Source organism: Terrapene carolina, unplaced genomic scaffold, assembly GCF_002925995.2.
Source record: "Terrapene carolina triunguis isolate 2854851 unplaced genomic scaffold, T_m_triunguis-2.0 Scaffold96, whole genome shotgun sequence".
Classification (NCBI taxonomy): Eukaryota; Metazoa; Chordata; order Testudines; family Emydidae; genus Terrapene; species Terrapene triunguis.
The window spans coordinates 60,424,658-60,447,206 of NW_020664447.1; the positions used below are offsets into that span (position 1 = coordinate 60,424,658).

At 51.4% G+C, this 22,549-nt stretch overlaps 3 protein-coding genes across 4 annotated transcripts in view; 1 reads left to right on the forward strand and 2 right to left on the reverse strand.

The window, feature by feature from the left end:
* Positions 1-1,807: 1,807 nt before the first annotated feature.
* On the reverse strand, positions 1,808-3,905 carry ACYP1 (acylphosphatase 1). Its single transcript, XM_024192716.2, has 2 exons — positions 3,437-3,905; positions 1,808-2,450 (listed from the first exon to the last, which is right to left on the reverse strand). Exons 1-2 carry the CDS (start codon positions 3,644-3,646, stop codon positions 2,235-2,237), a joined length of 426 nt encoding a protein of 141 aa, XP_024048484.1. The 5' UTR covers positions 3,647-3,905; the 3' UTR covers positions 1,808-2,234.
* Positions 3,906-6,565: 2,660 nt separating this feature from the next.
* Positions 6,566-9,741, forward strand: ZC2HC1C (zinc finger C2HC-type containing 1C). The gene is made up of 2 exons (XM_024192717.1): positions 6,566-7,843; positions 9,481-9,741. Exons 1-2 carry the CDS (start codon positions 6,566-6,568, stop codon positions 9,739-9,741), a joined length of 1,539 nt encoding a protein of 512 aa, XP_024048485.1.
* Positions 9,742-13,019: 3,278 nt separating this feature from the next.
* The window catches only part of NEK9 (NIMA related kinase 9), a 35,597-nt gene continuing 26,067 nt past the window's right edge, over positions 13,020-22,549 (reverse strand). The window contains exons 19-22 of one of the 2 annotated variants that reach the window (XM_026651191.1): positions 22,017-22,207; positions 17,012-17,176; positions 16,056-16,268; positions 13,020-15,560 (exon numbers count right to left, since the gene is read on the reverse strand). In XM_026651191.1, the coding sequence (XP_026506976.1) occupies positions 15,444-15,560; positions 16,056-16,268; positions 17,012-17,176; positions 22,017-22,207 (686 nt within the window). In that variant the 3' untranslated portion in view covers positions 13,020-15,443. Of the gene's footprint in view, positions 15,567-16,055; positions 16,269-17,011; positions 17,177-22,016; positions 22,208-22,549 lie in introns of both variants that reach the window. The other variant, XM_026651190.1, reaches the window with a different exon arrangement.

Genomic DNA, 22,549 nt, shown 5'->3' on the forward strand with positions numbered 1-22,549 from the left:
AAAAGGTCCACACTGAGACCGAGCTGTCACACAGGTGCCCGTGTGGAGCACGTTACAGCTCTAGCTCTCTGCTGGGAGAGTTTGATGCCCAGTTTCGCTAGGACACTGCCCCGAATGCCGGGCAGGGAAGGAAGGGAAATAGTTCACCCAGCCAAGGAATGAAGTCTATCGACTTACAAGCAACAGGCCCTTAAAGGAGCCCGCCCAGATCCCCTGGCGCAGCAGGGTGAGGGAGTTGTGCTGGCCCAGCCCTGGCCAATGCCAAACAGGGGCCTCCCAGTCCCTCCACCACCACACCAGCTCAGGGAGACAGATGCATTTTGGTGACTGAATTAAAATGTCCCCGCACAGTTCCCCTGACTCCCTCCGAACCCGTTGAGGGGGGGGGGCCTCCACAGCAAGGGCCGGGGCGCGAGACAGACCTCCCGCTCAACCGCCCGCCGCGGCCTCTTTGACTCGCACGGTAGAAGTCCCAGACTCAGTTCGCTGGAAGGAAGGCGGGGGGGAGAAAACCTTGTGGCACATGCGCAGCGAAGAACCACTGCAGGCCGGAGGTGACTACAATTCCCAGCATATATTGCAACATGATTCAGTGCATGCTGGGAGTTGTAGTCTTTCTTGAGGGTGGTGCCTTCTGTCGCATTTTATCAATTGAGCGCCGCCCACTGGCTCCTCTGTCAGTATTGTTCAGTGGGGCATGGCCAGGGTGTGTGCCCAAGGTTTCCCACTTTGATTTCCCTACCATCCCCTGAACAGTCTCATGAAGGCAGCAGTGCCTCTGGGAAAGCTGAGCAGACAGAAGATGGCATGGGAAATTAGGTTGGGGTTAGAATGGCATGGTGACTGATGGCATATAAATATCTAGTAAGCAGACAGGATGTTCCCTTCAGGGTGTAGATGGGTTGGAGGTCACTAGACATATAGGGCCAGAGAGGCTCATTCCTTCTGCATTCCCCATTCACTTCTTCCTCTCCCTATGTTAACACTGACTGGAGGCCAGCTGCCTCTATGCTGGTGTGCCTCATATGGTAGTGTACCAAAATCTCAGCGAGCAGCAGCATACAGGGTCTACCACACAGCAATCTGGGCTCACACAAAGAAGTAGTGGGCAGGCTAAGTTTACTGAAAATGGGACCAAAAAAAAATAAATCTTATGTTTCAGAATAACTGGATGAACTAATAACAATAGTATACCATGATTGCACAGGGATGCATGCCAAAAATAATAATAAAAATAATATGGTAACCCTAAGAAGCTGGTCCTATTTCAAACCCATTATGGCAGCTCCACCTGCAAAATGAGTTGGTAAGTCTACCTGCTAATAGCCAAGTGCTCACATGACAAAACCACCACCACTGCTACAATTGGTTTTAATCAACCACTTTATTGGCAGTCTCAGTATAGAGTCTAAAGACTGAATGGGCTACGCAGACTGAATTTTCCTCTCCCTCCTAGAGAATTAGTAGCAAGGCATTGGGCATGCTGTGCTACTACTCTACCAATCTGAGGGGACAGAGAGAGGACTTCAATTTCTAGGGCTTTTGGTCTTGTACCAGCCCTATATTCATTCATAAATTGTGAAAAACATCACAAGTAGCAGCAATATCCCCTGCTGGCTGTGTTGCTGCAGTACCACTAAAAGCTTTCCCAGCTTGGCCAACTATCACCCAAAAACATCAATGACGCTGGTGTGAAGTACACACAAGGCACCCAATAGAATAGAAACTGTCAACTACAGTCATTGCTGGATGGAAGATAAAACAGCTGTTTCTGAGAACTGGAAATTTAAAAAATAAAGAGGTAAATGATTCTTTAACAGTATTTAATATTAGAAGAAGCCAAAATTCCATGGTTCTGCCCTCCAGGGTATCAATTCCAAGGCTGGTTATGTGACTTCTGTGAAGTAGATGGGATATTATACTGACTGTGTGTTCTCTTATACACAAAATGAGTTTGAATGGTTGCAAATAAATTCAGATATGAGAGGTTGGGTTTCCAAACAATCCCTTTATTAAAGGCAGTCTCACCCTCCAGTCTGCCTGTTTTCCTGCCCATGGCATTCAGGAAGGTTCAGGGTAAATTGTATAACAAACAGACAATAAATTAGAACAGTAACAAGATAAAACTAAGGGCTCTCTGTTTTTGGACACTATCTGACTGAACAAGTAAAGGTTGGTGGGGAAGTTTTTGAGAGCTCAACGCCCTCCTCAGTGCTTTCTGTCTTTCAGTCTAGTTATTTCACAATGCTGAAGTTCCTGTACTCCAGTGCAACAATCTTCTTCTCATTGCGGAATTCTGCTCGGTTGATGTGGGATTTGGGGCTTCCTGTCTTCCTAAGCCATTCCTGCAGCTCCCGTACCTTGACACTGGGACCTTGGATTTGTCCTTGCACAGTGCCATCTTCGGTGTTTTGGACCCAGCCAACCAGCCCCAGCTTCTTACCCTCAGCCTAAAAAGGAAATGTGAGATGAAGATGGGATTAATATGAATTGAAGGCAGACCAGACTGGCATCTTTATATAGGAATCAGTCCCCAGGGAGGACCATGGGAAAGCCATCTATAAGAGAGATCTCATGGAATAGCCAGACAGAATGAACTTTGGGATTAATCCAGTTATCCACTGTAACATTGAAAACAGCACCTGCAATACATCCCTTGAGTTATCCCTAGGGAATACAATCCAGGTGTCACTGGCAACAGGCAGTGTCAAGAGATTCCAAACAAAACACAGCTGTGGGTATAAAAGCCATGATGCTAGTGACTCAGCAAAGACTCTCCTGACTCAGCCTCAGCTGAATTACTTACAAATGACCCAGCAGCCTCATAAAAGCCTCTGGGACCTTTGACGGAAAGTCTGTGATGTAGACCATTAAGAAATCATAACAGAATGTTGGCTGACCAGGAAGAGGGTAAGGTGACTCCCCAGGATAGGAGGTTCCAAAAGGAAAAGACTTTGACCTTGAATGTTAATGTTTTTCATTAAAGTACAAAATTTAACTTAGATTTTGTTCTCTAGGGGGTTCAGCAATACCTAGGCCACTCCAGTCCCAAGACAATACTCTTGCTCTAGGAGCTGGAATTTAATGGGCTATACTTATTTAGTGAGACAAGTCCTCAGCAAGTCACAACCCAACCCCAGTCCTCTCCCCCAAAAAGTGATGGATCCAGAAGGCAAGACTGGTGACTCCTGCAGCTACCCCAAAAGGAGAAAACATAGAAAAGCAGTGGGGGGAAACAGCAGCAGCTACAAGGTAGATAGGGCCAATGACAAGTTGGGAGAGGCAGCTCAGGCCCAGCCTGTGCTGAGATTCAAATGCAGATGGGAGTTCAGTACAGCCTGGGCCCCGGTGGTGACTAGATCAAGGTGCCTGAGCAGCCCCATCCTGGCTGAGCCGCCAGCCTCGCCCTCTGCTCCAGCATTTGCAGCAGACACACCTGGGTGTACTTGCGGAAGAACACTCCTTGGACCTTCCCAAAGACTTCATAGTCCACAGAGATGAGGCTGTCGCCCTCAGTCATAGTCACGCGCGCCTGGTACAACAACAAAGCGGCGACTATTAGCAGAGATCCAGGGGGATGCCGCCACCACCCTCCTCCCCCACGCAGGCAAGACGGGCTTCCCGCAGGGCCCCACTGCGGCTGCATTGCGGGGCTCGGGGGAGAGGGAGTGAGCGGGGGGTGGGAGTGGGGAGACAGGCAGGCCGGAACCGCGCCTTATTTGGTGCCTAACGTCCCAGGACCCGTGCCCAAGAAGGAGCCACTGAGCAGCCACCCGGCGCTGCCAGCAGGCAGAGGGAGCTGCCCCTGCTCCCCGCCGTGCCCTGGAGACGGGATCACGCCTCCGCCAGCCCCGCGGGCGGCGTCCCGGCTCCGCCCACGACCTGTCCCCATCCTCAACTTCACGAATAAGCAGCAGCAGGGCGGGGAGACGGGTCCGGCCGGACTCACCAGCCAGGGACCCGCAGCCAGAGCGAGAACTCGCGCTGCCCAACGGCCGGGGCGCGCTCCGGGTTTTACCGCCGTCCGGTCATAGAGCCGGGAACAGAGCAGTCCCAGACCATAGAGCCGAGCCGAGTGCCAGAGCGGCCGACTCAGCTGGAGGCTAGAGCGACCCTGGAGATTGCGTTGGCGTGCTGGTTTCCAGGCAACTGTAGTAAACAGACAGTGCGCGGCGCCCAGCGCGGCCGGAGGCCCAGGTGAGGATGGCGGTGACGGGGCGTTTGTTTCTCCGGGGTTGCGTGAGGGCAGCACCTCCCCCGGGGGGGGACCTTTCCTGGGGCGGGAGTCAGGGCAGGGGGTTGGCTGCCGGGGTGTCGGAGCGTGTCTGGGCAGCCTCGCTCGCCAGAGGGCGTTTTCTGTGGTGCCGAGCACCTCCCGATCCCCCTTCGCTGACATGGGGATAACGGGTCCCGAGCGGGGCCGGGCCTTCCCCACGCGGAAAGGAGGAAGGGTGCTTTACTTAAGGGCCTGGTTCAAGTCCCAGCTCAGCAGCCACCTCTCGCGGAGCAAGCCGTGCCTTGTCTCCGTCTGACAACGCTGCCTGGCTCAGCGTCTGGGACACGGAAATATCCCACCAAGGAACGTGACCTCACTGATTTTCACTGTCTGGGCTGAGAGAAGGGCAATGAAGGAAACAATCATCAGCATCAACTGCACTTTGCAGGTCCTGTCAAAATTCATTCAGCTTTAGCAACCTCAGGGGCTGTTGGTTAATATAAGGGAAAGTGTGTGTGTGTTATAACAATAAATGCTGTTTAGTTTGCCAGAGTCCCTGCAAACCTGCCCCATTCTCAGCCTTGTTTGTCATGTGCCACTTAGAGAGGGTTTGGTGAGTTCTAATATCAGCAGAAGGCTATAGCCTGTTTCCTGGTCTCAGTGGAATAGACTTCCCTGCTGGCTGAGCACATTCCTGCTGCTTTCATAGCAAGACATTGCACACAGGGCCGGCTCTAGGATTTTTGCCGCCCCAAGCAAAAAAATTTTTGGTCGCCTCCCCTTTCTTTTTCATGCCCCTCTGCCCCCGGTCCCACCCCAACTCCACCCCTTCCGAACCCCTTCCCCAAATCCCCAGCACCGCCTCCTCCCCCGGCGTGCTGCATTTCTCCCCCCCATTGCTTCCTGCGGGCCACCTGTGACCTCCCGCCCTAGCTCACCTCCGCACTGCCTGCTCCCCCGGGTGTGCCGCCGCTCCGCTTCTCCCCCCTCTCAGGCGAGGGAGGGGGGAGAAGCGGATCAGCGGCGCGTTCAGGGGAGCAGGTGAAGCAGAGGTGAGGTAGGGTGGCGGGGTGCGCAGGAAGTAACGGGTGGGTAGAGGAACCACTCCCCGCTCCAGCTCACCTCTGCTGCCTCCCCTGAGCGCCCCGCCGCTTGGCTTCTCGTCCCTCCCAGCCTTGCTGCGCGAAACAGCTGTTTCGCAAGCGGCAAGCCTGGGAGGGATGGGGGAGAAGCGGAGCGGCGGCGGTGCGCTCAGGGGAGCAGGCGGAGGCAGAGCGGAGGTGAGCTGGGGCGGCAGGGGCACTTTTTCCCCATGCCCCAGAGTCAGCACCTATGATGGCCGGCGCCAGAATGTCGCCCCTAGAAATGTGCTGCCCCAAGCACCTGCTTGTTTTGCTGGTGCCTGGAGCCGGCCCTGATTGCACAGGCAGGGAAAGAAGCATTTTATTTCCAACCGCATTAGAGAATTCAACAGCTCTATTAATGTCCTTTGGGCTGGTCAGCTCACTGCCTCTAGAGCAGGGGTGGGCAAACTATGGCCCACAGGCTGAATCCGGCCCGCCAGTCGTTTTAAACCATTCCTCGAGCTCCTGCTGGGGAGCGGGGTCTTGGTCTTGCCCCACTCCAGCCAGGGAGCAGTTGGGGGCCACTCCATGCGGCTCCCAGAAACAGCTGTGTGGCCCTGCTCCGGCGCTCCAGCCGGGGCACAGGGTCGGGGACTGCTCCATGTGGCTCCTGGAAGCTGTGGCTCCTATGCATGCCAATGGCCCCCTCTGGTGCCTCAATGGGAGCTGCAGGGGTGGTGCCTGCAGATGGAGCAGCATGGCTCTTGCACCCCTGAGCCTCTCCCCATGCCCCAACCCCCTGCCCCAGCCCCGATCCCCCTCCCATCCTCTGAATCCCTCAATCCCAGCCTGGAGCACCCTCCTGCACCCGAAGCCCCTCATCCCCAGCCCCACCCCAGAGCCTGCACCCCCAGCTGGAGCCTGCACCCCTTCCCACACCCCAACCCCCTGCCCCAGCCATGATCCCCCTCCTGAACCCCTTGGTCCCAGCCCAGAGCACCCTCCTATACCCCAAATTCCTGATTCCTCTGCCCCAGCCTGGAGCCCCCTCCTGCACCCCGAACTCCTCATTTCTGGCCACACCCTGGAGCCCTCACCCCAACCCCAATTTTGTGAGCATTCATGGCCCGCCATACAGTTTCTATTCCCAGATGTGGCCCTCAGGCCAAAAAGTTTGCCCACCCCTGCTCTAGAGTATAGATTTTTGGGGAGGAAGCCCCAGCTTGGGAACAAACATGTCTGTAATGTGTTTATTTTTGCCCCAATGTTCTGCCGCAGGCACTGAATGGCTCAGCTGCAACTGGCTGTGTGTCCACCTGTGGATTCTATGGTGGCAGCTCCCAGTCTTCCATTAACAGGGCAGAAGAGATACCATCCCAAGGCCCTTGGGCACCAGTCCCAGCTAGAATACTTGAAGAACAACTTCCAGCAGCAGCTCTTGCGTGACAAGGAGGAGAAACTGAAGGATCTTTGCATCTGCAAAAGCCGGAGTTATTCCTGCTCGCTCTCTTCTGGGAGCAGCCAGCAGGACTCTGGACAGGGAGGCTTCTACTCTGCTGGACCCCATAGCAGGTATCTCACCAGCCAGACCAGTACTTTGCCCTCCAAGTGGGCAGCCAGGCGGAGAGAAGGGGTGGACCGGTCCTACCCTCTGAAACCAGTCTTTCACCGCAAAGCTGAGAGCGTTCCAGTGGTCAGCACAAGTCAGCTCAGGAGCTCGCCACACATGGCTGAATCTCCCAGCAATAGCTCTAGCTCAAAGAAGAGAGGGAAGTTGCCAGCAGCCAGGGCCCAGCCAGCTGTATTGCCATCTTCTTTGGCAGCAGAGCAACATAAGCAGTCAGTCACCCATCCAAGCAGGGCAGAGTTGGGTTACATCCAAAGGCTGGAGGCAGCAGGGCAGAGCCTGGAGGAGGAGATCCGGAGGAAAGAGGCCCTCCTCAGAGAGAAGCTGAGGAGAACAGAGGAGGAACTCAGGAGGATCCAGAGAGAGAAGCAGCAGGTGGAGGTGGAAGAGAGAAAGGAGAGAGAGGGTCTGAGGATGCAAGAGAAGAAAGCAGCAGGGCTTTCTGGGGGGAACATTTTCAGGGCTACATCCAGGCCCAGTGTGGGGGACTGTGGTTGGGAGCAGTCTCCAGAGGGTGCCATGCCCATGCCAAACAATACCCACCTTCCCCATGTGCAGGGCATAGAGAGACTCAAGAAGGGGCGGCTGGTGGCCAGCAACAGCAAAATTCAAGAGCACATGGCTTTGGAGAGCATGGCTTCCTGTTCAGAGTTGGTCATGAAACACAGCCAGGGTCCACCTGCAGCAGCCCCCTCAAAGCAAGACCCTGCAGCAGAACTGTTGCATGCACAGGATCCCATTGGCAGGGAGCAGGGGGAGCTAGGAGAGTGTGGCTTCTGTGGGCGTAGGTTTCTCCATCTCCGGCTGGAGAAGCACATGAATGTTTGCAGCAAGAGCCAAGGCTCCAAGAGGAAAGTATTTGACTCAAGCATGGCGAGAGCCAGGGGAACCGAGCTGGAGCAATATCAGCACTGGAAGGGCAAAAACCCCACCCAGGTAACATGCACTTCCAGGCAACTGGCTGGCCTGGTGGTGGGTCAGTCCTTCCCCCTTGAAACCCTCTTTAAGAAGCATGGAATTATACCTGTTTTAATACCTACTATGCCCCTCACACTCCATTCAGGCCCACTAAAATATCGCCACCTTTAGGGGATAGGCCAGCAATGAGCCGGTACACAGGACCCAGCATTAGGTTTTAGGAGCTTGGTTTAGGACACCGATGCTTCCTGGAGATAGTCACCTGATCTCCAAAATAATGAGGGAGTATGAAAGAACTTGCTTATAAGTAGGGCCCTGCTAATTTCACAGCTGTGAAAAACGTGTCATGGGCTGTGAAATAAGCCCTTCCCAGTGAAATCAGATCTCAGCATGGTGTTGGGAGTGCCGCAGCTTGGGGCAGCTAGTCCAGGCTGGGCTGGGGAGGGATGGGATTTGTCCTTCCCCTGCACAGCTGCTCTTGGTGGTAGGGCCGGCTCCAGCTTTTTTGCCGCCCCAAGCAGCAAAGAAAAAAAAAGATAAAGCCGCGATCGCGGCACTTTGGCAGCAGCTCTACCACGCCGCTTCATTCTTCTGCGGCAATTCGGCAGCCGGTCCTTCCCTCCGAGACTGAGGGACTTGCCGCCAAAGACCCAGACGTGCTGCCCCTTTCCATTGGCCGCCCCAAGCACCTGCTTCCTGCGCTGGTGCCTGGAGCCGGCCCTGCTTGGTGGGGAGATCAGACCCACCTCCAGAGGCAGCACAGAAATAAGGGTGGTACACCCTCACTTCTGTACTGCAGCAGCCCCAGAGCTGGGCTTGTGGCTCCTGCTAGGGCAACCATGGCTTCTGCTTGGGGTACCCCCAAATTGGTCTGGGCTCCTGGGCACAGTTAATCTACCATGGGCCAAGACTAGCAACTAGGAGATCCTGACTGGGGCACTCCCAGCAGCAAGGGGGAGATCAGACCCACCTCCACTTCCCATAGGTGCTGGAACGGGGTGCTGCACCTGCTGGTTTGAAGTGGTTTCCATCATTTACAGGGTTTACAGTTTTGCTTAATGGCTCTCAGCACCCCCACTATAAAAATTGTTCCAGCACCTATGCCGCTTCCGGGCCTTTTACACTGTGCAAGGGGTAGAATCTCCTCCCACTGAAAGGGGCTCAACCCACTCCCACCAGGCCAGGATGCTCCCATCAGGGGGCAACCTCTTAGTGTTGGGAGGTGGGGAGTGTCTGCTGTGTTTAGGTTGAGGGAGCTGCAGTATAATTGGAGCTGCTATTGGGGGCAGGCTGGGACTTGATCTAAAAGCCTATTGTTAAAACAAACCAATGGCAATGGGAACATCAACTTCCCTCAGCCAAGCTCCAGCAGCCCCTGCCTGGTGTATCTTGGCCCCACTGCTGCAGGCTCCCTTTAGGTGGCTACTTTCCCCTTCTCCTCCTGGTGACTGATGCCTTCCCTTGGCAACCACCATCTGTCTCGACTGCCTTAAAGGGGTGGTACCAATCTGGGGGTTTGCTGCACTGGAGGTGGGTTCAGGGCTGAGTATGGGGTTGGGCCCTCTATGAGTAGATGGTGAGTAAAGGCAGGACCTGGAGCCAGCCCAGTTATAGCTCCTGCCATCTATACTAACCACTTTTCCCCCTCTGTGCAGAATGAGCCACCCAAGAACAACTGGAGACAAAAGCATGAGTCTTTCATCCGGACCCTGCGCCAGGCCCGTGAGATGCAGCATGTGATCTCCAAAGGGGGGAAGCTCTCAGACCTGCCCCCACTGCCCCCTGTAGAGAACCCAGACTATATCTCCTGCCCCCACTGCAACCGCCGCTTTGCACCCAAGGTGGCCGAGAGACATATTCCCAAGTGCAAGACCATCAAGAACCGACCCCCCCCACCACCACAAAGGAGACGTTAAGGATGATACACTGCAATGAATCCCAGCTCTCTCTCTCAAACTGGCTTCCGTCTAGAGGAAGCTTTGTGTTCTCACCATCCCCCAAGCAGGCTGCTAACTTTTAAGATATCCCCATGTAAAGTGAGTAAGGAGCTCAGGCCCCATGAACAGAACACTAAAGTGCTTGTACTTTGAGCTGCAGCCCGTGGTTCCTGAGTGTGTGCAGACAGGTCCGTGAGAGTTTAGGCCACTACCCTACTGCTGCTGGTTCCCATCCCTTCCCCTTCTACAGCTCTTCACAAGGAGTTCAAGTTCTCTTGATTGAAGAGATTGCTGGGTCTTGGTGTGAGTGGGAGATTATTACCATGATGTCCCTTGTGTACGGAATGGGGTTGTCGGTGGGACAGCAGCAAGGGAAGAACCACCATGGCTGGCTGGTCCTCAGAATCCTGATTAGCTGCTATGGGCAGGTGGTGGAGATGGAAGGTTGAGGGCTCTTTCCTCTGACTTGTAGTAGTACAGTGTGGGGCAGAGGTCATCCAGAGCTCACAGATAGAAAGAAGCCCTTTAGTTAGGCACCAACAATGTGCTCAGCCTTGAAACAGCCACACAAAAATACCCTTATGCTGCTGAGATCAAGCTGATATTTGTATGTTAGGCACTTCCTTCAGCACAGTCAGGGTGCTGTCTGCAGAACACCTGGGGAGTGGGCTAGAATTCTACTGCTGTTTAGCTGCAGATGCTGGCACACGAAAGCCCCCAAAGATCAACTCTCCAGCTTCATCTGCCAAGCCTGTGTGTGGCTATCTCTGGGAAGAGGGAGTGGGAGGGAGTTCTCAGCTCCTGCAGTGAGAGGCCTTGTGTGTGATGATACAGTAGTTTGGATAAGTCAGGAAAGGTGGTTTCCTTGCAGAGAGAGGGAAGATAAGACATTAGCACGTTAGAACATAATGTACAAACTACAGCTTTCCATCCCTCTGTTTCTAACAGCCCCTGGAGGCAGAATCCAGAACTGCTTCCCTCTCAGCTGCTTTTTATGCTCAGTCCTGTTTATTTTCTGCATTGGTTTTGAGCTGAACAATGAAAACGGAGCAGGCAGGCTCATTCCATGCTTCTCCTGCAATAGCCCACGGGAGGATTTATTTAACTTGTTTCCACTGCAATTCATGAAAATCCTGGGACTGTTTCTATTGGACTTTGGGTCAGTAACATTTTGCTTTTCAACATCCAAAAACCTTAATTTTGGGCCATGTTTGACATAGCATCTCTTTCATCAGAAGAGCAGATTGGGGAGGGGGACCCATAAAATGCTGCTTCAGCACAAGAATTCCTTGGGGCAGAAAGCTTGCAGAGGGGCCTCATTGTAGCAGAGAAGCTATGCACGACCAGCCACTTACTGAGTATTTGGAGAGGCACCTTTCAGCCCAAATTCCAGCATCAACTGTGGAATGGTAAAGACTCCTAGATCTGGGTTAGGGCCTTTAGGTAACAGGGTGACTGTTACAAAGGGATTACTTACCAGGTGCACGAACTTGGACTCAGATGCAAGGTTCTTTCCAGCCTCAGTTTTCCATGGAGAGCATCCAGGCTGGCAGATGTCTTTAGGCCCCATGTAAGTAGCAGGTTGTTCAATACTAACGAAGCCCTAGCAGGTGGGTCACAAGCAGTGTAGGGATACCAATGGAAGAACAAGTAATTCACAAGAGGAGAAAATGAAAAAAAAAAAAAGCCCAGTAGCTTTTTCTTCAAGGCCCACGGTGATCCTGCCCCAACTCAGCACAGCCTGGGGAAGATACACAGGGGCCAGATTTAACTAGGCTTAGTCAGAGGCTGGATATGTGGAAATAGTCCTTGATTGTGAGGTGTGCAATAGTCTCCCAAGGAAGTAGGAGACCTCCTGTCCCCAAGATAAGTGAGCAAAGCCCCCTCCCTTGGGACACTATGGTAGTTCTCAAAGACCCCAATTAGGGTTAAAGCTGCATGGTGCTGGGCACTGTACAAGTATTGAAGAGCTTACAGCCTAGGAAGAAATATTAAAATCCAGACACAGGGTCTGAAATGGGTTCAACATACATGCAGAGTGATCATGGGAGGCTGGGCACATGGCTTAGTAACTCCATTTCTGGTTTTATTATTGTGGGATAGCAGTGAGGTCACAGGAAGGCAGGAGAGGAGTAAATAGCAAGAAAATGGGAAAGGGGGGAGAGTGGAAATTCATCTGAACTGATGGATAAATGAATGTTTAAAATGAACTAAACAAGAAACGAGTTTAAGAAAATCAGTACAGTAACCCCTGTGATGTGTTTATATTAAATCCAATTTTACACCATCCTCACCCTGTTCTCAATGTGCCAAAGGCTGTTGGTGTCAGCAATGCTGATCTGCATCACAGAAGTCAGCAGGGGAAGTTGGTGAGGACAATGGAGCTTTTAGCTCTTGGGAAGTTGTGGGAGGCAGTTTGGGATTGTGGGATAAACACATTCACTGCAAATTTCTGCTAAAATAATGAGCAGATTAAATAGCTAATGTTGACATTGAAGTTGTAAGCCAAATTGTCTGCTGGGGTTACACCACTGAAGTCAATGAAATTATGCCAGGAGATAATTGGCTTGCCATCTTTATGTTTCAGAGTCAACAATGGGCAGTTCACTGCTCTTGCTGAGCTATTGTTTCAGTTCGTCTGCAGACTCAGGCAGGCACACAGACACCACAGAATACAGGAGGCCCTGATTAAAACCTCCAGAGAAGCAAGGGAGAATCAGAGTTTTTATGTTCTCTGTTTGTACAGCACCCAGCACAATGGGACCCTGATCCATGACTGATGCTCTTAGGTGCTCTGGTAATGCAAATAAATCATCAGAACAGGCAGCAGTGCCGCTTATTAAAACTGCTGAATAGGTGACTGTGGGAGACTTTTAACACTCCAGTAAAAGCTGTTCTAAGAGAACCAGGATTTTGTTCCGTTGGAGCCCATCTCTTCCTGCTGCTCATACCCCACGTGGTACCATTGGAGCTGTGGTAAAAACGGTATCCTCATCAGGAAAAGAAGCAGCATCAAGAGATCAGGTCTCTCATGGAACACACAGCCTCTTTTCATGTAGATGTCCCTCGTAATGCAAAACTTGCCACTTTTTCACAGCAATAAACCTTCCCCTAAGCTGAGTGCGTGCACACTTTCCCCACACCTCTTGGTGAAATGCGAACACAGGAGACCCTGCTCCAACAGGAACCTGCCCTGAGTCGAGATTCTGCCTGGAGGAGAGGTGGAAATATGCACAGAGTGAGGACGCACTGGAGAATTAGTTTAAACATTTATTTAAACAAACTACAAACCACTCCACTCTTTATTCTTTCAAAGAAAGACAATGACAAACTAGTTATTCTGCCAGTGTCAGAGCAGGCATAAGTCGTGTTCCACTATAACAACTCAATAGCAAAACTAGCAAAAGACTGACATATGGAGCTAGCAATGCAAAAAGGGGAGAAGTAGAAGGGGTTTTGAAACTGATCAAAGGCACTTCTGCCCACTTGCCCTTCACTTTCCATCCCAAAACATGGTGCTGGGTTTAAACTGCTTTTTTGGTTGCATAGCTAGCTGGTGTGAAAATCAGTGGTCTTTAATAGGCACAACTTGGATAGCGTGAATCCTCTAAGGCACATATGAGGTTGTGGAGCACAGGACACCCTCTGCCAGGGATCTGAATCCTCTACTAGATCCCAAGGGGAATCCAGTCTTCCCAACTGCAAAGCATTGAGAAATGAGGATAGCAGTGCACTGCAGGAGAGCGACTCCCATCAGCTTGGTGCTCGCTTATTGGACATGGCTTAGGCTTAGCACTTCACTCCTCAAAGCCACTGCTGCAACATGACAGACTCCATCTCCACTGCAGCAACAGAATTCTTATGCTGGAACTCCTAACCTGAGAACTAGCTCCAATACATATGGGAGAAGAGAGGGCACGGTCACCAACAGTAACCAAGCAAACCTTGAACTCCTGGCATTCAAGACCCTACATTGGGGCTGTCTCCCTCCTTCCCTCCCTACAATGATAAGGACAGCCACATTGAGGTCTAACTCTGCCCAGGTTGCTGCCCAGAACAGACTGCATTTGATTGAGCTCTAGGATACTATAGTGATAGGCACTAGAGAAGATCCTAAAAGACAGGACGCTTTGGCATCTGTCCCCAGACAGAGGATTTCATCAAGAAAAATGTTAGCACCCTTAAACAGTCCTCACAAGGGAAGAAAAGTCTAAGGCAGGTGAAACAGCTCTCATTGAAAGATTCAAGGCAACACTAGAGACACCCTGGTGATGGGGACAGTTTTAGGGATAATGAAATCACAGTCCCACCCCACTGCACGGGAGGAGAGGACTCTGCTCCCTAGAAGCCCCACCTTGGGGAAGGGGTGAGGGACTAGCTTCCCCCTAGAGGCCCTTCCCAACCCAAAAATCCACCCCAAGTCAATTAGCTAAACAATTTAGAAAAATCTATCTCATTCCCTACTAGAGATATGGGAAAGTCCCAAGTGTCAGGCCACTTCAAGTTCCTTGGGAGAGAGAACCTGGTGCAGCTAGAGAAGGGGTGAGCTTTAGACTGAGGCCTAACCATATATTGCCCTTGGGAAAGATACATTCTGTGTGCACTGCAGTAGAGACCCATGCTGAGAGGGCAGCTGTGCTCCCACTTCGTCAAAACAATGGAGGGGGGGGAAATACTGACGAGGCTGACACCAGCATGGAGACTGTGTGCCAGCCTATTGTGAGGGATAAGTAGAAGCAAAGCCAGGAGCAGCAATGGACTCGCTCTGAGAAACCAGACATGACAAGAGGAGCTCTGGCACCCAAAACTAGCTGAACAGATGGAGTAATGAGTGTGTAACAGCCTGAGATCCAGACACACCTTTTCTGGTTAGGAAGCAGCTGGTCTGAACTCAAGAACCCTATCTCAAGTAGTTCCCTCTGCTACAACTGGAAACTACATCCAATTCTCCTGTTTGTGCAGTGCTTGGAGGGTGAAAAGCACTAGCTGAGTGCTAGGCCCTCAGAATAAAGCATTTAAACTTCATCTGTAGGACTAGGGCACACAGCTGTATGGCCAAAGGTTGCACCTCAAGTCAGGGGCATGCTTTCTATCACCATCTCCCCACTGCCTCCAGAGTAAAACACATTCAAAGCTCTGTTTGCCCGTAAGCAGCATTGAGCTGTCCCACGGGCTAGGGCCCTGTCCATTGTCATAATGGCTGGGAGCAGCTCAGAGTTCACAGCTCTAAAGTGAAGGTGGGGAGTTAGGGTTCAGCCAACTTCCGTTCTCAATGGTTCTCTCTCTCATCTAGAGGTGCAGTGACTAATGCTGGGGTCCCAAGGGCAGCTCTCAGGAAGCAGTGAAACAAAAGGGCCACAAGCTGCTACTGGAGCCATCAACATGATGGGTCCAGGGTTGTCTTGCCTCAAGGGCAGGATTGATGGATGAGGTACAGAGAAGAGCTGCTGCTGCCATAATCACTGAGCTGACCATGGCCCGGAGCTCAGGGCCCTGCCCCTCTGAAAACTCACTCCTAGATCATATCTAAAAGGAGGTGTCTCCCACCAAACGTACATGGGTGCTGCTCTGGAGCCTCCGCCCTTGCTCCTTATCTGCGAGTGACCTGAAGCCAGGAAAGCCGCTCTCTGCATTCAGTTAGTGTGTTGTGAAGTTGGATGGACCCCAGCAGGCTCAAGAGACTAGAGGCTGGAGCGGCATGAGTCCGTTCCCAAGAGACACCAGGAATCTGAATCCAAGTCAGTTTTTGGATCCGTTTCCATCTCTTCTTTGGCTGTCTGGGTTCCTTTGGAATGAGCCTGCAGCTATCCAGACAAAATAGTCAGTCACTCCCAGAACTCAGCTGCTGGCCATACACCATTTGCTGGCTACTCCAGATGCAAGTTTCTACCATCACAGAGAGAGCTACTATGGCAATCCCAGCCAGGGCACACTACATCTAACTGCTCCCCTCTTCTTGGACAGGAGAAATACAAGTTGCCCAAAGCCTTTTAGGCACTGAAGTGCCTGCCTCATGGCTGTATTACTATTAAATTATTGCCATAGAGTAAACCAGAGCGTCTTTGCAGTTGACAAAGAGCAACAGGCACAAGGAATTTTTACCCTACACCCCTCTGCTCTGTCCCATCTCCTCCTGGCTTAAGAGATTTGAGTTTGATTAAAAGCTCTTCCTCTTCTCCTCCCCTCCCCCAAATCCAGCCAGAGCCAGGATCAAAGTTCTCTACCCCCACACACAACTTCCAAAGGGTGTGGGGGTTCTCAGCCTGAATGCCCCACCCAAGGAATGTCCTCACCTGCTGCATTCCCTCCGTCCCCCTGCAGAACCTCTGGAGCTGGGCACTGAGACGACTGGTTTCCTGCTGCAGCTTCTGTTGATCAGCCAGACACTGTAACACCAAGCCCTGCAACCGCTCCACCTCAGTTTGCAAAGTGTTGCACACACAGGCTGAAACTGGAGACGCTGCCTTTCCCTCCATATAAGGCAGGGCTGGAGCTGAACACATTTGCTGCAAAGAGAGATGGGAGAGTGAGTCTGTATGTGTGTGGAACGTGTGAAACCTCCCAGGCCAGTGGCTGCCTGTGCCATGGTGAGAGAATGAGGATGGAAGATGGCACCACAGCTGCTGAAGTTGCAGATTTTCAAGCACTAAGTGCTGGATCCTTGGGCAGCCAGGTCAGCACGATATTAACCCTTATGTTATTCACTGCCAATTCCCTGACTCCAAATTTGGACACACCTTCCTCCCTCTTTGCAGCTGTTGTCCCTACCTGCTTGTCATTCTGAGATCCTTGTTGATGCCTCCCCACCCCAGCCTGATTTCCCAGGTGAGTCGGGAATTAGCACCTCATCTAGGGATGGCAGCACTATAAACTCCTGTATAATTTCCTGCCCTGTCCATGCTTCCCAGGTCCCTTCCTCCCACTGGAGTCTCCCAGCATGGGGTTAATATTTCTCCAGATGCGTTAGCTGCATTTTTCCTAAACCAAAACTCATTTTATTTCCTGCCCATATGTCTACTGTCTCTTGGATTTCTCTCTCTTCACTGGTATTCACAACTCCTCCCAAGTTAGCATCAACTGTGAACAACATTAACATGCCCTTTTCCACTCTCATCCAGACCATCAATTAGCCTGATCCAATGGCCCCCACTAGACCTCCCCACAACTCAAACATTGCCATTTATGCTCCCATCAGCTCTTAGTCAACCATCATTCATTGTGGGAGATGTGATCTTAAGACACATGTTACCTGGGGCTCTGTCTTGGGCTTGTTGAATTCAGCAGGAGCATCAGAGGCCACTTTGAGTCCTTGCAGTTCCTGATAGGGAAGAGTCTCCTTTTCAGGCTCTGAAGAGTCTGTGCTCATAGGAAATGGGCTGTCAGGCATGGGGATGAATTCAGCGTTCTCCAGTTCCTGGACACACACAGAAGCAACATTGTGTCAGAGATTCCTCATGCTCCCAAACACCCTGCATCTCTTCAGCCAGGACACCAGCACCCTCTTGTGGTGGAAAACAAGACTATGGCTTAAGAGCTCCTCACACAGCAGACCCCTTGCTTGAAGTCAGACTAGCAGCAGCACTCTCCTCTGGATAGTAGCCTGGCACTGCACTAGGCTCTCAGATCATCACTGGGGTGAACTCCACACCATTTCCCGGTGTGGGGTGGTTGGCCGACAGGTCCCATTTGTGTGACCATTTAGGCGTGCCACAATTCTCCAAAAAGGGCCATACTAATGTACTCACCCTACACACCACACACACACACACACACACAACTTGAAAGCTTATTTTACGTATGTTTATATGAGGCATAAAATGGAGTAGTCAAGTGGTGCCGTAAGCCTGTAGACAAGGTGAAACACTGGTACCTAAAAACAAAAAAGTGTCATTTTCTGCACAGTTCCAGAAACACTGCAACAGGACCATGAGTACAGTTTTTCCTGTTTAAGTTAATTTCAGCACCTTAGTGTGGTACTTCTTGGTCAAAGCTACCAAACAACAATGTATTAAAAGATTTTTTAGTTTTGCATGGGCAAGTATTTTTTTCAGAAATGAAGCTGTTTAGAATGTGGCAAAAAATGGTGAATATCAATATCAATAATCGTCTGACGAAGTGGGTATTCACCCACGAAAGCTTATGCTCCAATACGTCTGTTAGTCTATAAGGTGCCACAGGACTCTTTGTTGCTTTTTACAGATCCAGACTAACACGGCTACCCCTCTGATACTATCAATATCAAAGTATCTTACATGTGATAATAGTTTTCTATACCTTCAATTGAAATTTGCTGACCAGATCAGTCTCATACTGAAGGTTTTGCACCAGTAGAAGCAGATTGTGTGCCTACAGTTTGTGCTGCATAGTGGGTACATATAAACGTATGTGAATTCCTAATATAGTGCTTCTCCATCTGTAAGCTATTGTACATATAATGTAGCATCTAGTCTGCCTGGTAAAAGATTTTAATTTGTAATTGCCTATGCATGCAGTACTTGCATTTGAAATATTCTAGAAACTAGCTTTTTAATTCAGTGACACTTATGCAGAGCTCAGTATTAGAGATAATACATAGCACCATAATATAAATATGCAAAAGCTACGGGAGAAAGAAGTGGCCTAATGAAAAGTAATGAAGACTTCTGCACTGAAGGATGAAGAGCATATTACAACTCTTATCAACAATGTCATCAACAATATGACAAACCCATTTGACCGGAATCACATCCAGAGGAGTTTAACAACATATTTGCTAGACTGCATGTAAAATCAGATGTACATGAGTCCACTGAAAACAGCAGATGTTGGTGAAGAACAAATAGAGAGACTTATGAGAGGGGCACTTGATTCTGACAGGACATATCTTCTTCACCTCAGTCAAGAAATCTGGCATCAAAACATTTGCTCACATGGCCAAGACCACCAAATTTAAGTCAGGCAAAGGAAGGAAACTTGCAGCAACTATTAGATTGGCAGAGGCCCTGGAGGTTTTTCACCTTCCTCCGCAGCATGGGGCAGGGGTCGCTTGCTGGAGGATTCTCTGCGACTTGAAGTCTTTAAATCATGATTTGGGGACTTCAACAGCTGAGTCAAGGGAGAGAATTATTCCAAGAGTGGGTGGGTCAGCTTTTGTGGCCTGCATCATGCGGGAGGTCAGACTAGATGATCATAATGGTCCCTTCTGACCTTAAAGTCTATGAGTCTATGAGTCCTGAAATTGTTTTCTGCAGAGCCCAGTCCTTAGCAAGATGCAGAGATGATGTTTCAATGGCAACTCTTCTTAGTTACCCAATAGGACCTGTGCCTGTGCCCCTCTTCCATGCTGATGGAACAATGAGAAGAACAGATAAAACTGAATTAAGGCATCAGCTGGAAGCTCAAGCTGAAAGACTCCATGAGCAAAGAGCATACAACAAAGAAGCCAGAGATGCCATGGCTGTCATACAACTGATGGCTGGAGACTAATTCTACGCATTCGATGAATTAATCTGCTGAGTACTTAAGGCAGGTCCTAAAAGGATTTGACAAAGCCAATTCTGTAATCAAAGTCTTTGACAGATATGGCAGGAACTTTGTGAAAACTGCTGACAGACTGTGCTGGACAGGATATAAGGTTGGATGCAAGAAATACCAGATGACTGGTGGATGCCCTGTGCCTCCACGGAAAAAGTTTCTAAATGTGATATCCAACAGGCAGTCACTTCTAAAATTCCTCTATGAATATAGAATTAAAAATGCACCTGAGCGTGTAGAAGCACACCCAACACAAAAATTCCTTTTTGCTGGAGGCTTTTCGGATGGTGAAATAAGCAAAGTCCATCACCAGTAGAGGGTTTTGAAGTAGTCCAAGACTTATACAGTACTCAAGAGGAAGAAGACATAAGGATACTTTTGCACGCTGTATGTACCAATATGGATTTTGGCTCTCTGTGTCTCAAAGGAACCATAATAAGGTCACCTGATACACAGGTTTTGATCCTTGCTGTTCATTGCTTTCCAAAACTGGAACACATAGGTAACATGTAGGCACCATTACCATTACCAGCACAATGGACAAGCACTGCTTCATATCTGTGCATGCCATTTGTGATGCATTCACCCTGACTTCTGCAACACACTTCCTGCTGTACATGTATTAACAGGATGTGACTCTGTATCAGCCCTATTTAATATTTAGAAAAAATTGTGTTTAATATTGTCAAAACAAAGGTACCGTACCACTTCCGACATCTTGCCAAATTGGGAAAAAGTGACGGACAAGCAGCAATTTCTGCACCAAAGAAGTTGGTAGCGGTGCTGTCTGACCAGCATGAGAAAGAAAAAGAGACCCATAGAGACCCATGAACAGGTGGGCCGGAGGGTGGAGGAGCAGCGGGCCCTGGTAAAACTCCTTCGGAGGGAGTTCTGAAGGAACTGCTGGGGGAGAAGCCCGAAACCAGGGCCAGGAGGCCTGGGGCGGAGCCAAGGACGTGTTATGCCTGTGCAAGGCATGGACATGTAAAAAGGGATTGTCCCTATTGGGATGGGGGCAGGGTGTCTCACCCAGAGGAGAGACAGGGGCAAGTCGCGAGGACAGTCTGCCGGGTGAGGGAACCCAGGCGGCTGCCGACTTGTTGGGCCTGTGGGCAACAGGGCCACATGTGGTGGACATGCCCAGGCCCGACGCGCAGGGTTCAGGTCAGGCCCGGCAGGAGGATGGGACCCCAGCTAGACCACCAGAGGCCCGAGGCGCCTGCTGGAGCTGCCGGATACCGGGCCAAAATAGGAAGCACTGCCCCCTCAGGGGAACTGAGGGACGCTTGGAGGAGGTGCCTGTGGGCCCAGAAGGGCCAAAACTCATGAAAGGGGCCAAGGCAGGAACTGGGTCAGATAGGACCCCGCAGGAGGCCGGGACCCAGACCGTCGCCAGGAAGGTCTTCAGCCAAGAAATCCAGACAGAGTGGGGCCGGCAAGAGGCCAGGACCCAGGTGGTCGGAATATGCGAAACCAAATGGACCCAGACTCTGAGAGTGGAAGGCCCAGGAGATATGGTCCTGACAGTGCGGCTGGAGGCCGCGGAGTTGGCCCACCAGAGGGCAGAGGCCAACGCTCGGGAGATGGCCAGAAACTGGGAGGCTTCCGAGAGGAAGCATGCCGCCCTGGAGGGGTGGCCCTGGAAGGCCAGCTTCGGAGAGCCCAGGCCAAGAGTCCCCCCTACCCCCAGGGGTGGGGATTTTGAAGGGGGGGGGGTGTAGCGGGGTGGTCACCCGCTCCCTGGTCTGGAAAGGGTTACAGCCAGCCCTGGGAGAGGGCTGGGGCTGCGAGCTAAAAGCTAGGCTGATTAGGGAAGCAGCCACTGCTGGGCCACGCCCCAATCAGACCTCAGCTGGCCCTGATAGAAGGGCTATAAGCCAGGAGCTAGGGACTCTCCCTCCAGCTTCAGGGGGAGACGGACCTAGCTGCCTGGGAGCTGAGGGTGCAGGCAACAGAGCAGGACTGGGGAAAGGCGAGAGGAGCTGGGGAGCTCCCACCTTGCAACTCCCCAGGCTGCAGGCCCTGTGCAAGGCCAAACCAGGTACTGGGGTTGCAGAGGCTGCAGCCCAGGGGTTAGGCAAAGGCAGCAGGTCCAAACCCCCCCTTTGCCAATGATGAATGGCTTGTACACTGCAGTCTGCCCCAGAGAGCGGGGACTAGATGGAGACTGGCAGTAGCCATAGACTGAGGCGAGGTGGGGATAGAGGGTTGGGGGTTCCCTGGGGAGGGGAGACCCAGATCTGTGTGGGTACTGCCAGGGGGCAGCAGAGGGCACTCCAAGGCTGGAAAAGCTAATTCCCTGGAAGACTAGCAGGAGCTGCCGCGCCAGTGAGTCGTCGCATTGCTACATGGTCATTTTGGTGTCATTGTTTATCCCATTTCTATGGTAATGGCACCACTTGACAGCTCCACATTGTACCTCATCTTAAAGCAGACGTGATAAGCTTTCTAATGATGTATGAGGTGTGTGGGTGTAGATAGGGTACATTAAGTTGACCAAACCAGTGGTTTGGCTGTGTGTCTAATTCCAGGTACTACCACAGAACAAGCAGAGAAATGCCAATCTGGTGAAGAGGAGGTCTCCTGTGCCCTCTGGTGGGGAAGAAGAAAGGCTGCAGACAGTTTAGAGAGAAGCCTCTTGGAGCTCCTCTTCCTGGGCTCTTTGAGGAAGAAGGGGCAGCTTGTTCTCCCTTAACTGTGATCCCTGGGATTTTAGATAAATTCATGAGGCAGTTTGTTACCTTACGCAGCCAGCCAGGGCAGGAGCTGCTGTCAGCATTGCTGTCCCCCATGGCCTCTGTTGCACTGATCCAGCCCCCCATTCCACGATCTGCTTCCATGGTTCCCCGAAAGCCTCCACTTGGATCAGGGGTTTCAAATTCCCGTTCATTTTCCTCCTCCTCTCCTCCACCAGTCGTGGAGCTCTGAGCCGCTGGCAGACAAGAAAGAGAAGCAGCAACCTTACACATTTCACTGGCTCTGCCTGTTCAGGGAATGCAGCAGGTGCTGGATCCCAGATGAGACAGAGAAAAGAGAAGGGGAGGTTATCTCCCTGGAAGCTACTTTAACTGCAGAACTCTGAGGGTGAGTGTATTTGCCTCGACTGTGTCTCCTTCCAGTTATGTAATTCATAAAACACCATGCAACCCTCCCCAAAAGTGACCCTCTGCCACACAATCTTGCTTCCTGGCCCCATCTCTCCCAACCCAAAAGTCCCTAGAGTGACTCCAAGATAGGTAACCACCTCCTCATCCACCAAGCTGCCTCCTGTTAC

Coding starts and splice junctions, on each gene's coding strand:
- ACYP1 (XM_024192716.2), bottom strand. CDS start 3,646: ATGCAGCCGCAGTGGGGCCCTGCGGGAAGCCCGTCTTGCCTGCGTGGG. Junction 2,451..3,436: donor TCTTCCGCAAGTACACCCAG/GTGTGTCTGCTG, acceptor TTTCCTTTTTAG/GCTGAGGGTAAGAAGCTGGG.
- ZC2HC1C (XM_024192717.1), top strand. CDS start 6,566: ATGGCTCAGCTGCAACTGGCTGTGTGTCCACCTGTGGATTCTATGGTG. Junction 7,844..9,480: donor AGGGCAAAAACCCCACCCAG/GTAACATGCACT, acceptor CCCTCTGTGCAG/AATGAGCCACCCAAGAACAA.